Raw genomic sequence first — 11,637 nt, 5'->3', positions numbered from 1 at the left:
AAAAGATTAACAACCTGTCTCAGCTTGGAGGATAAGTGAACTGGGAGAGAGGAAAAGAGAGGGTTGTCTATAGAAGAGAGTGTTGTCTATAGAGGGTTGTCTACAGCTGATGAAAGGCATTGAAGCCATACATGGGAATTGTTGAAGCCTTATGAATGGAATAGTGACTTGGTGAGCATGTTTGTGGAGGATTAATGAGTTTGTAGCATAAAAATGAGGAGATAAGAGTTTAGGGGAGCCTGACTTCCCAAGAACTAATTTCTGTGTCCAGCATTTACTGTATTTCTCCTGCAAGTCTCAGACCTCTTCAAGCCTGAGAATGGTTAGAGGAGGAACTGTTTTCAGGTCCTAGGCTGTGTACAGGGACAGTAAGTAATTTGGGAGGGCATGGCATTCCAGTTAAATCTAAGAGATTATCCAGGGAAAGACTGCTTCCAAGAACAGAGACCATCCCTAAGAAGGGATTCCTGGCCCTCAAGGAGACAGTTGAGAGATCAGGATTCAGCTGAGAGTGATAGCACTTCCTGAGATGCCAGTGCCCTGGTCTCTCCTTCTCCTCCTTCTGAGATGGTGAGGGCTGATGTGAGTAGTCAGGGTGGTGGGATGGAGCCACAGGAGGCTGTCGCAGAGAGCTAAAGGGGAAGAGCAGGAACTGAAGAGTCAGTCAGGAGTCCTGACCCCTAAAGCCTGTTCCACAACCACATGGACAAGAATTGACTTTTTTTTTCCTGGAGCTCTTATATTCAAAGGATCTTGTATCTGAACTAGGAGCCAGAAAACTCAATCCCTTCCTGAATCTTCTCTGATATATCTTAAGAAAACCACTGCCTAGCTGACACAGTGGTTCACACCTGTAATAGCAGCACTTTGGGAGGCAGAGGCTAGAGGGTTACCTGAGCTCAGGTGTTTGAGACCAGCTTGAGCAACATGACGAGACCTCATCTCTACAATAATTAAAAAAAAAAAAAAAAAAACCAGCCAGGCAGGGTGGCAAATGCCTGTGGCTCCAGCTACTTGGAAGGCTGAGGTGGAAGGATCACCTGAGCCCAGCAGGTTAAGGCTGCAGTGGCTGTGAGCGTGCCACTGCATTCCAGCCTGGGTGACAGAGTGAGACTCTGACTTGGAAGGAAGGAAGGAAGGAAGAGAAGGAAAGAAGGAAAGAAAGAAAGAAAGAAAGAAAGAAAGAAAGAAAGAAAGAAAGAAAGAAAAGGAAGAAAGAAAAGGAAGAAAAGAAAACCACTTACCTTACATATCCAATCAATGATTCCAGTTCTTCACCCCTCCTGGGAATGCTTCTAGGGTAGATGAGATCCTGGAAGTCAAGCTTTGAATATGAAAGACGTTATACTGGGGTTGGTAGCTTTGTGAAAGTGCAATGCCATTTTGCAAATCCCTATTTGCAAACTCTTTTCCATGGCAGGTACTGGAAGTTATTGAAACTGTTCTTGCTAAAACACCTGGATCTTCTACTACGTACAGAAGATGCTAAGCAGGATTGCTTGCATTGACCTTGGAGAAGTAAATCCTTTTGGCTGGGCCCTTGCAAGAAAGAAGTCTCCATGCCATCTCCCAGGATGTGCATAGCTTCTGGTTCTACTCTCCAAGTGATATCTAGCCAGGGGATCTGAAGCTTCCACTTTCTAATCTAACAACAATGCCTGTCCTGCCACCTGAGAGGCTGGCTATGTGTGGTGTGGAGCAAAGGATATTACTGTGAGTCAGGTGACATGATACTAAGTCAGTTATTTTCTCAATGTCCCGTAATGGTGAACGGATTAACTAGGCCAGTGCTGCCCAAAGTGGTGTTCCACACAATACTATTCTGAGAAATGTTATGTGTGACACACAAAGATACCACCACCACCAAGGCCTCCATAATCGAATAAGACTGGCAGACACTGCGTGCTGATACTTATCTCCTTTGATCTCCTGAATTTCACATTGTACATTTTACCATAACTACTCTGAGAAGTCTTACCATAACAAAACACTGACCTTATACAATCCAATGTTCCCAAATTTCCTTGGATGCCAAGTACTTTTATTTTGGCATACCTCTGCATATCTCACAGTGTTCTCTGAGTACCAGTTTGAAACCACTGATGGAGTTGTTTCTAAGCCTCCTTCAAAATTCTTGTATATGCCTCTGTGTTGAGAGGCTTCATGGGAAGAGGCGCCAAGTGCTCACAAGGCCCTTGCTACTTGGTAAGTTCTGGACAGCAGACATTGTGGTGGTGGGTGCTGGGGAGACAGACAACCTGGGTGAAGGCGCTTTTCCTTAGATGCACATGTTTAGTCTTACTATTCCAAGTAAAGCTACCTAAGCTCTGGGCTTGAAAATTCATGCAGATAGAAAGATAGCCTAATAAATTCCCTTAGAAAGGAGATCACTGAGCAGGGGGACACTCGGAGTAACCAAAGCTAATGTTCAGATGGTTTTGGCAGTTTTTCCTGTTTGATAGACATTAATTCTTGTGCCAGCATTGTACTTGACACAAGAATTTTTTTAAAAATCAAAAAATTAGCTGGATGTGGTGGTGTGCACACGTAGTACAAGATAAGTACAAGATACAAGGCTGCATAAGAGAGACATAGACCCTGTCCTCCTGATGCTTACATTCTAATAGGGAAAGATAGACAAAACAAGTAAATAAACCAAATAACTCAAAGTTATTGAAACATACAATGAAGGGGGGAGTGATCAGAGCAGATATTACCTACTGTACATGAGGGAAGTGTAAGGGAAAAGAAATTCACTGGGTTAAGACTATCAGGGATGGGCCTCATGAAAGTTTGGATTGGATTTTATTTTTTATTTTATTGATTTATTTTTTTGAGTTAGTGTCTCACTCTGTCAACCGGGCTGGAGTACAGTGGCATAATCACAATTATCACAGCAGCCTCAACCTCGTGGGCTCAGGCAAAACTTCCACCTCAGCATCCCAAGTAGCTGGGACTACAGGCATGTGCCCTCACACCCAGCCCATTTGTAAAGTCTGGATTTTAAAATGTGGGTGTTCTGGAGAAATCCAAGACAAGATTGTAGAAGTGCCTCTTAATTCAAAGAACACTGATCAATAATTGGTTGCCTACTCCAATGTGCATAAGCGTGTTTGCTATGTTTTCTTCTAGGATTATTTTATTACATTTTTAATTCTAAAGATGTGGGGTACAATTCAGGATTAGGGTTTGAGATTTTACATTTAGGTCTTTGATGCATTTAGAGCTGATTTTTTTATATGGTGACAGGTATATGTTTCATTCTTCTGCATGTGGTCAGCCAGTTTTCCCAGCAACATGGTAATATGGTCTTTCCCCAGTGGTTGTTATTAGTGGTTTTGTCAAAGATAAGTTGGTTGGCAGAACGAGTTTTTGCTTCTGTAATCTCTGTCCTGTTTCATTGGTCTGTCTATTCTTGTATCAGTACCAGGCTGTTTGGTCACTGTAGCGTTGTAGTAAAGTTTAAAGTCTGGAAGTGTGATGCTTCCCATTTGGTTCTTTTGCTGAGGACTGTTCTGGTTATTCTTACTCATTTTAATTTCCATATGAATTTCTGTACTGTTGTTTCCAGGTCTGAGAAAAATGATGTTGGTTATTTGATGAGTATTGCGTTGAATTTGTAGATTGCCTTGCGTAGGGTTGACATCTTGACAATATTGATTCTTCCAATCCATAAGCATGGAATGCTCTTCCATTTGTTTGTGTCATTCTTGATTACTTAGAGCAGCATTTGTAGTTCTTGTAAAGGTCTTTCACTTCTGTAGTTAAGTGGATGCCAAAATATTTCTTTTGTGTGTACGTGTGGCTACTGTGAATGGGACTGTGCTTTTTGGCACTGTCTGCTTGTTGCTGGTATATAGAAATGCAGCTGTCTTTGGCACATTAATTTTGTGCTCCAAGACTTTACCAAAGTTGATTATCAGTGTGAGAAATCTTTTAACAGATTCCCTATAGTTTTCAAGGTATAGGATCATATCATCCACAAAGAGGGATAGCTTGACTTTTCCTACTTGGATATCCCTGGTTTCCCTCTCTTGCCTGATTGCTCTGGCTAGGAATTCTAATATTGTGTTGAACAGGAGGGGTGACACTGGGCATCCTTGTCTAGTTCCTGTTATCAGGGGGAATACTTCTAATTTTTGCCCATGAGCAAAATGTTGGCTGTAGGTTTATTATAGATGGCTCTCACTAATGAATGCCATAAAAGCTAATTCCTCTGTATAAGAAGCTATTGTTCCGTATGCAAATATTTTATGACAATCATAATTTTTCTAATATTAAAAATATTTAATTTTACTTTTGTCTGTTTGTACATTAAAGATACTTTACTTCTTGGTTGTTTCAAATGCTATGAAATCATTTGGTTGCATATACAAATCATGGATAAGTGTTTAGTGTGAAAATTTGATATTGAAAATATATCTATTGGTTTTAAAAATTCAACAGTGGCCTTCTTACTAAGTTTTTCCTTAAAGGTGCATTGTACCCAAACATTATATACCTTATTCTTTTTTATGTTAGTGCTAAGATTGGTGCAACTCAAGATTCATCGTCCTAACTGTGGTAGAAATAAAGTCGTTGATAGTTTTCCTAAATCTGAAACACAAATCAAGAGCTAGCCTGCTTAATTCCTTTCACAGGAGGTAGCTAGAAGATAGGAACTGGTTTAGGCAAAGTGCATGCAGTATCAGATATGGGTGAATGATACAGGAGAAAAGACTTATAGATGCTAAACCACAAAAGGCATTTCAGTATCACCCCTACCTGTATTACTACCCAATTGAGGATTTATACATGAAGGAGACCTATGCATATAGTGAATTTGGTAGATGCTTCAAACAGTACCCTAGCCTCGATTCCCAATAAACCCACATAAGAAACTACATCCTTTGATTTGTGGGTTCTAAGGAAAAAAAAAAAAACTGTGGGAAAGATTCAGAAACAAAAATATGCTTTTCTACTTTCCTGGGTGGATTCCCACTGGGAAGAACACTAGAAACACAGTGTGGGTAGTTTCAATGTTTCCCACTTGAGGACACTTCAGAGATCATACACAGGAGAGATCCCAGCCCAGGAAGAGCTTCAACATTTACTCTCTGCATTAGAAATCCCCAAGACAAGAACAGGAGAAGCCTTGATCCATTACACGCGAGTGAGAACTCACCAGGAAATGCAGGAAGTGCTCACTAAACACTTCAGGGGAGTGACTCAATAATTATTATGTTTAGAAAGCCCTTTATGTGGTCCAGTCTTTGGCTATCCCAACTGTCCATTTGAACAGAAGTGGCTGCTTGGTGTTCTTCCTCAAACTCTCCAGGGAAATTCAACACTGTTCTCAATAGTTCCAAAAGCTGACAGAAACTCTAAGAGTTTTAGTTTTGAGATTTAGTTTGATTCTAAACTCCCTTGTCCTTCCCCTTCAGTTAAAAAAAATCTAAGGTCTCAAGATCAGCTTGAAGCTCCGGCTTGCTTAATGGCAAGGAAAACTCTATCTTGGTCTGGGATGGTCCCAGAACTGTGGTCACTTAGACCAGTGCAGGGCAGAGGTCAGAGGTCTAGACTGGGTGAGTCAGTGCTACAGTTCTCTGAAATAACCTTGTAGCCACTGTAAGGCTGCTATCTGAACAAATTAAAATAAGGTTCAAGGGAATCATTTGAGACTTGAAAAAAAATACTAAAGCATGCTTCTGATTTTCTAGAAATGTTTTGTTTTGCTTGAGTTAGATTCTCACCCCGTCACCCAGGATGGAGTGCAGTGGCACGCTCATGGTCTCCCCAGCGTCGACCTGCTGGGTTCAAGCGATCATTCTGCCTCAGCCTTCCAAAAAGCTGGAACTACAGGTGCATGCTGCCACACCCGGCTAATTTTTTATTTATTATAGAGATGAGGTCTTGTCCAGTTGCCCAGGCCATTCTTGAATCCATGGGCTCAGGCAATCCTCTCACCTCAGTCTCCCAAAGTGCTGGGATTACAGACTTGAGCCACCATGTCCAGTCAGTCTGTTTTTTTAAGGACATATTTGTGAGAAATTCAGTACTAATATTTAAAGCTGAACCCAGGATTGTGTGCCTTCTCTCATATTTCATTTTTAAATCAAGCCTCAATAGATTTTGGTTTTATGCTGGTTTTTTTGGTAATCTGTTCTCATTCCTGTGACAAAGATATAGATTCTTTCTTTCAACTTTCACCCCAAATTGCAAACATAAGACGTTGTGAAACATTGTGTTGCTGGCTATTGGCTAAGCTAAGCCTCACTGGAGGTTTCCCACTTTACAACTGAAACTGTCCTGTTTCTTCCTTCCTGCCCAAGCTTCTTCCCAATCGTCACCCCTTGGTCCAGGAAGAGCAGCCACCTTCTCTACACTGATCTAGACAAATCTGCTTTTGCCCTATGTCTCATCTATTTTGAGGCATGACTCGCAGAAGGGATAACAGAGGTAGTTACCAACTTACTCTTTGAAATCTACAAACCAGGCTTGGTGGCTCAGCCTGTAATCCCGTGCTTTGGGAGGCTGAGGTGAGTGGATTTGCCTGAGCCCATGGGTTCAAGACCCGCCTGGGCAACTTGGTGAGACCTCATCTCTACAACAAATCAAAAATTAGCTGGGTGTGGTTGCACGCGCCTGTAATTCCAGCTACTTGGAAGGCTGAGGCGGAAGGATCACCGGAGCCCAGCAGGTCGAGGCTGCGGTGGCCAGGAGCGGCCACTGCACTCCAGTCTGGGTGACAGAGTGAGACTCCAACTCAAAAAAAAAAAAAAAAAGAAGAAATCTACATACTCACACAAGGAATGGAAGGCAACCTCTACCCTCTCCCCAGACCATTCAATAGAAGTGCCTGTTTTGTGTACTTGAGGAAACAGGGCACAGGGAAAGAATAAGGAAAGTGAGGGAAGGAGGGAGGGAAGGTTACCTTGTCCACTTGAACAAGTAACCTCCACAAGATTTGTCTGATAGTAATATTTCTTCCCTATCACCTACAGTCTTGCAAACTTATGTGTTCCTATTAATGTTATATCAGCTCAGTTGATTGCCTACAGGAAGCTAGATTTCTTCTGAAGGTCAAAGGCTAGGTAGATTGAAAAGGGAAAAGGATCTAAGAATAGCCACCTCCACCAAGTGCCCTCCCTCCTCTAAGCTCTATTTGTGTAGTCCAGGTTGTGAAGAAACCCACAGCACCAATATCTTAGTAGTTTAACATAAATGATTGTTTCTCATATTCCCACAAAGTCCATTACAGGTCTGGGGACTTTCCAGAATAGGTGTCCTGTAGGCAGGGGCTCAGCATCCCAGACTGCATTGATCTTGTGGCTCCTCTGTATGTGCTTCCAGGATTGAGGTGGGAAAGGAGAGAACTAGTCTTGTGCCAGTAAATACATGCTTTAGTCCAGAAGTGTGGCATCTGCTCACAACTCATTGACCAAATCTACCTCATGACCTTATCTTACTGCAGGGTAGTAAAGAAAACCCTTCTTTTTACTGTTCACTAGAATACACGCTCCAAAAGGGGATGCATTTTTTGTCTCTCTTGCCCACTGCTGAGTCTCAAGAGTCTAGGGCATCATCTAGCAAATCATAGGCCCTCATTAAATGAACACAGTGCCAGGAAGAAACCCACATATGACCTGGGAGAAGAAAAGGAGTCCCAAGGGTCTAGGGTTGAGAGGTTATTGGGTATGAGGCATACAAGCCCGAGTTCAGAGTTGGCTGTACTTAATAACACTTGTTATAATTCAACTCAGAAAATAAGTAAAATTGCTGCTGAAGTTCCACACCAATAGCTCAGGTGACTTTTGTGACTTGTTCCACAAAGTACTGAAGCCAAGGATCAAATCATCTTAGCATAACCACCCCACAAGTGCTCAGCTCCTGAGTGGAGCTGTAATAGCTACAAATGCATCTGCTTTTTAAAAGTAGTCAGCCTAAAATATGACTGGAGCAGAGAGGAAAGGGAAAGAAATACACAATGACTGTGTATCTACTATAGGATAGGCTGTTTTAGGTGCTTTACTTTCGTCAATCCATCAAACCTTTGAACAATCCTGACTTGAGTACTAACATTCTATTTACAGAGAAAATGGAGGTTTGCTTCAGTAATCTATCAAAAAACAGGAATGGGCCTGGGAATGGTGAGTCACAGCTGCAATTCCAGCGCTTTGGGAGGCTAAGGTGGGAGGCTCGCTTGAGCCCAGGACTTTGACCATGATCGTAGACACTGTACTCCAGGCTGGGTAACAGAGGAAGACCACGACTCTAAAAAAATTAAATTAAAAGAGAAACACACACACACACACACACACACACACACACACACACACACACACACAAACAGGAATGTTATATAAGCTAGAAATAGACACAACACAATATCACCCAGGCTGGTTGTGCAGGGATAATATAACACATCTGTCTTGCTAATCTTGCCTTCATATCTGATTGATGAAGCTAAATGACAGCCAAAAGCTCATCTAGCAATGAGGTCTGGACCTAGTCTCTGTACTTCTTTAAGCCTTAATTTTCTTATTTATAAAATAAGAAAATTAAGAGATCATTTTTTTAACCCCTTTCCTGATACACCTAAGAGCTCTAACAGGAACACTGCTATAGCTAAACAAGTGAGTTAAAATCAATAGCTATACATACTTTCATTGGCCCATCAAATTTATCACTTGAGGCTACTGTTAAATGTTGTAGTGGAAAGAACAAAAACAGGTAGAGCCTACAGTGTAACATAAAATAACATGGATGCAGATTTGCTCAATACTCAACATCAGTTTCCAAACCCTTCCTTTTAGGAACCCAGTCTCCTGCTGATTGGATGTCCAGGTCTCAATGCCAAGGGAGCCACAGGATAACTCTTGCAGTACACACATACTCCAGGCCACATACAAACATAAATCACTCATTCTTAATAACAAACAAAAACCTGAGAAGTTGATCGTGAACTCCCATTAATTTTCTTTCAGTCCTTGGACAAGTGCTAATTTTTATGGTTGCTTTATCTTACTGACACTGTGAGGTAAGGAAACAAGTTTAGCTTCTTTTAATGCAGAAAATTACTTACATCTAATATACATAGGGTGTCAAAAAATGTATACACATTTTAAGAAAGGAAAAAACTGTATTAAAATTGTAATACTTAATATATTGAGTATTGACCAAAAAAAAGTCACATTTGACTTCTGCAATAACAAGAGTTGCTCAAAGTGGTTACCACCAGTATCCGGACACTTCTAATTATGGCAAACTAAAAGCAATACATAGATAATATTATTTAAAATGTGTATACTTTTTTTTTGGCATCCCCAGTATTTTCCATGGCTACAAATTCCAACCCGTTTCCATATGATCTCATTAGAGATGCTTTCCATTTTCCAAACATCACCAATGAGAGGCAAAAAATAGTGCATTATTAGTTCATCTGGCAGATTGCCTAGTGGTAAACTAAATATGATTTCATCACAGTAAAAATTCTGATAACAGGATTCAAGAGCAGAAGTCGCCAAAAAGTTCAAAAAGGAACTCAAATAATGTCCAACTTTGTGAACAGTGTCCAAAGTCCAAAAAAGAGGGAGGTATATCCAATTTGGTTCTTGGAACACTTTACATTAGAATTCATTTCTGCCCCCACGAGACTATTAAAATTGGTAAGCCTGCTATCCTGAAGAGAATGGCATGCACATTATTTTTTGTCTTGGAAGACCCTCGTGCTACAAATGTTTCTACAAGTGACTGGAGAGATCAAGGCAAAACCAACAATATTTACTTCTGTGACCACAGAAGATTACTGACTGGCTGCTTTGAAGCTGACTTTTCTATTTTTCTAGGTACAATCCCAAAATGGCGTTGGCCTTATTCAGAATAGTCTTAGAACCTCTGTGGTTAAGGAATTCCCTGACAATCAAAGATAAAAACAGTAAGTAGCACAACTAATAAGATATCTCCTGCAGAGTTAGTCCTGGTCCCTTTCTGTGAAACATGTCTATTCCCCCAAATATTCCAATAATGAAAAATTCTTCATGCTTCATGATTTTGTATTTTTTCATAAACTTTAGTGTCAAGCTCCATTTGGTGAATTTCTTCAGAAGGACACCAGACAAGCATCCTGTCACAGGTGGAGTTTTTGATGTCTAAGAAGACTTGACCGCCTGCTGAAGTTTCTCTTGCATATGCTACAGGTATATGGCTGCTCACCTGTGTGGGTTCTCCGGTGCTTAATAAGGTGGGAGTTCTGACTGAATTTTTTTCCACACTCATGACATGTAAAGGGCTTCTCTCCTGTGTGAGTTCTTTGGTGTGTATGTAGATTTGTATTTTGACTGAAGCTTTTCCCACACCATGAACATTTATATGGTTTTATTCCTTGGTGTGTTGTTAAGTGCTTATTAAGATCTGAACTCCATCTAAACCGCTTATCACACTGTTGACATTTGTAAGGTTTCTCTTCGGTGTGAATTCTTTGGTGCTTAATAAGGTCAGAGCTAACTCTGAAGGTTTTCCCACATTCCTGACATTTAAAAGGCTTCTCTCTTGCACAGTCTTTCTTATGAAGATCCATAAGTTTCAGCAGCTCTTGTTTCCACGTTGAAAGTTTCTTTTTCTTCTTCACTGGAAAATCTCGATGCCATTTCCCCACTCTGTTCATATCATTATGATTTTCTTTGCCTGCTGTTTTCTGGGGAACTTTCACTTTGGCCTTTTTTGATGCCATGTCTCCTGGCAACTGTATTTCTAAATCAGAAAGAGATACAGGCTGATGATTTTCAGCATCATTTTTGAGCTTTAACTCTGTTGGAATAAATATAAGAATCAGCCATCTTGTTCTTGTATCCCAGAACAAGAAAATCATAGGAATGAAAAAAAAAATTCAATGATCAATTTTTTAAAAACAGGAGCAGAATCTTAAAATGTTAAGCCCTTGTAATGGCACATTTCTCCTCTCTCCATGCTGTATTTACCTGCAGGAGACTCTTTGGCACTGTCCTTGAACTCCAAGGATACTTGAACCCATGGCTCTTCCCCTTGCTCTAGACAGGAGATCACTTTAGGTTTGGGGAGCAAAAATAACGCTGTGAAATGAACAGAATGAGGTCAAGGACTGGTAACTTAACAGTGAATTGGTCTACTAATTCCAGACTATTTCAAGAAGAACAAAGACAACTTTTACAGTTTGTTACCTCAAATGGTTAAATGAACAGACTCTAAGATCCAGTATTATGTTTAAATTATACTGCATTTATAGGTGGGTATGGAAAGCAGAGACTAAGAAATAAATCTAAGATGGATCAATAAAAAGGATATGGGGAATGGGAATCTAGTGCATGTTCTCCCTCTTCTCCACCAAAATGACCCCACATTGAATCAATAGGGAGCCAAGTTCCAGAGGTTACAGAGACTGTAAGCTGGTCTTGTTTTATTTTATTTTATTTTTTTGAGTTGGAGTCTCACTCTGTCGCCCAGACTGGAGTGCAGTGGCCGTTCCCGGCCACTGCAGTCTTGACCTGCTGGGCTCCGGCGATCCTTCCACCTCACACCCAGCTAATTTTTGATTTATTGTAGAGATGAGGTCTCGCCACATTGCCCAGGTGGGTCTCGAGCTCGTGGGCTCAGGCAATCCACTCACCTCAGCCTCTCAAA

The 11,637-nt window shown here is 40.9% G+C and overlaps 1 protein-coding gene across 2 annotated transcripts in view; it reads right to left on the bottom strand.

The window, feature by feature from the left end:
* Nucleotides 1-9,150: 9,150 nt before the first annotated feature.
* ZNF75A (zinc finger protein 75a) overlaps nt 9,151-11,637 on the bottom strand; it is a 10,056-nt gene continuing 7,569 nt past the window's right edge. For both annotated transcript variants that reach the window (XM_021719094.1, XM_008071107.2), the window contains exons 5-6: nt 10,959-11,069; nt 9,151-10,788 (exon numbers count right to left, since the gene is read on the bottom strand). In XM_021719094.1, the coding sequence (XP_021574769.1) occupies nt 10,109-10,788; nt 10,959-11,069 (791 nt within the window). In that variant the 3' untranslated portion in view covers nt 9,151-10,108. The remainder of the gene's footprint in view (nt 10,789-10,958; nt 11,070-11,637) is intronic.

This window comes from Carlito syrichta, unplaced genomic scaffold (assembly GCF_000164805.1).
Source record: "Carlito syrichta isolate Samal-C Ts95f unplaced genomic scaffold, Tarsius_syrichta-2.0.1 Scaffold314117, whole genome shotgun sequence".
NCBI lineage: Eukaryota > Metazoa > Chordata > Mammalia > Primates > Tarsiidae > Carlito > Carlito syrichta.
This window is presented reverse-complemented; position numbering and strand designations above follow the sequence as displayed.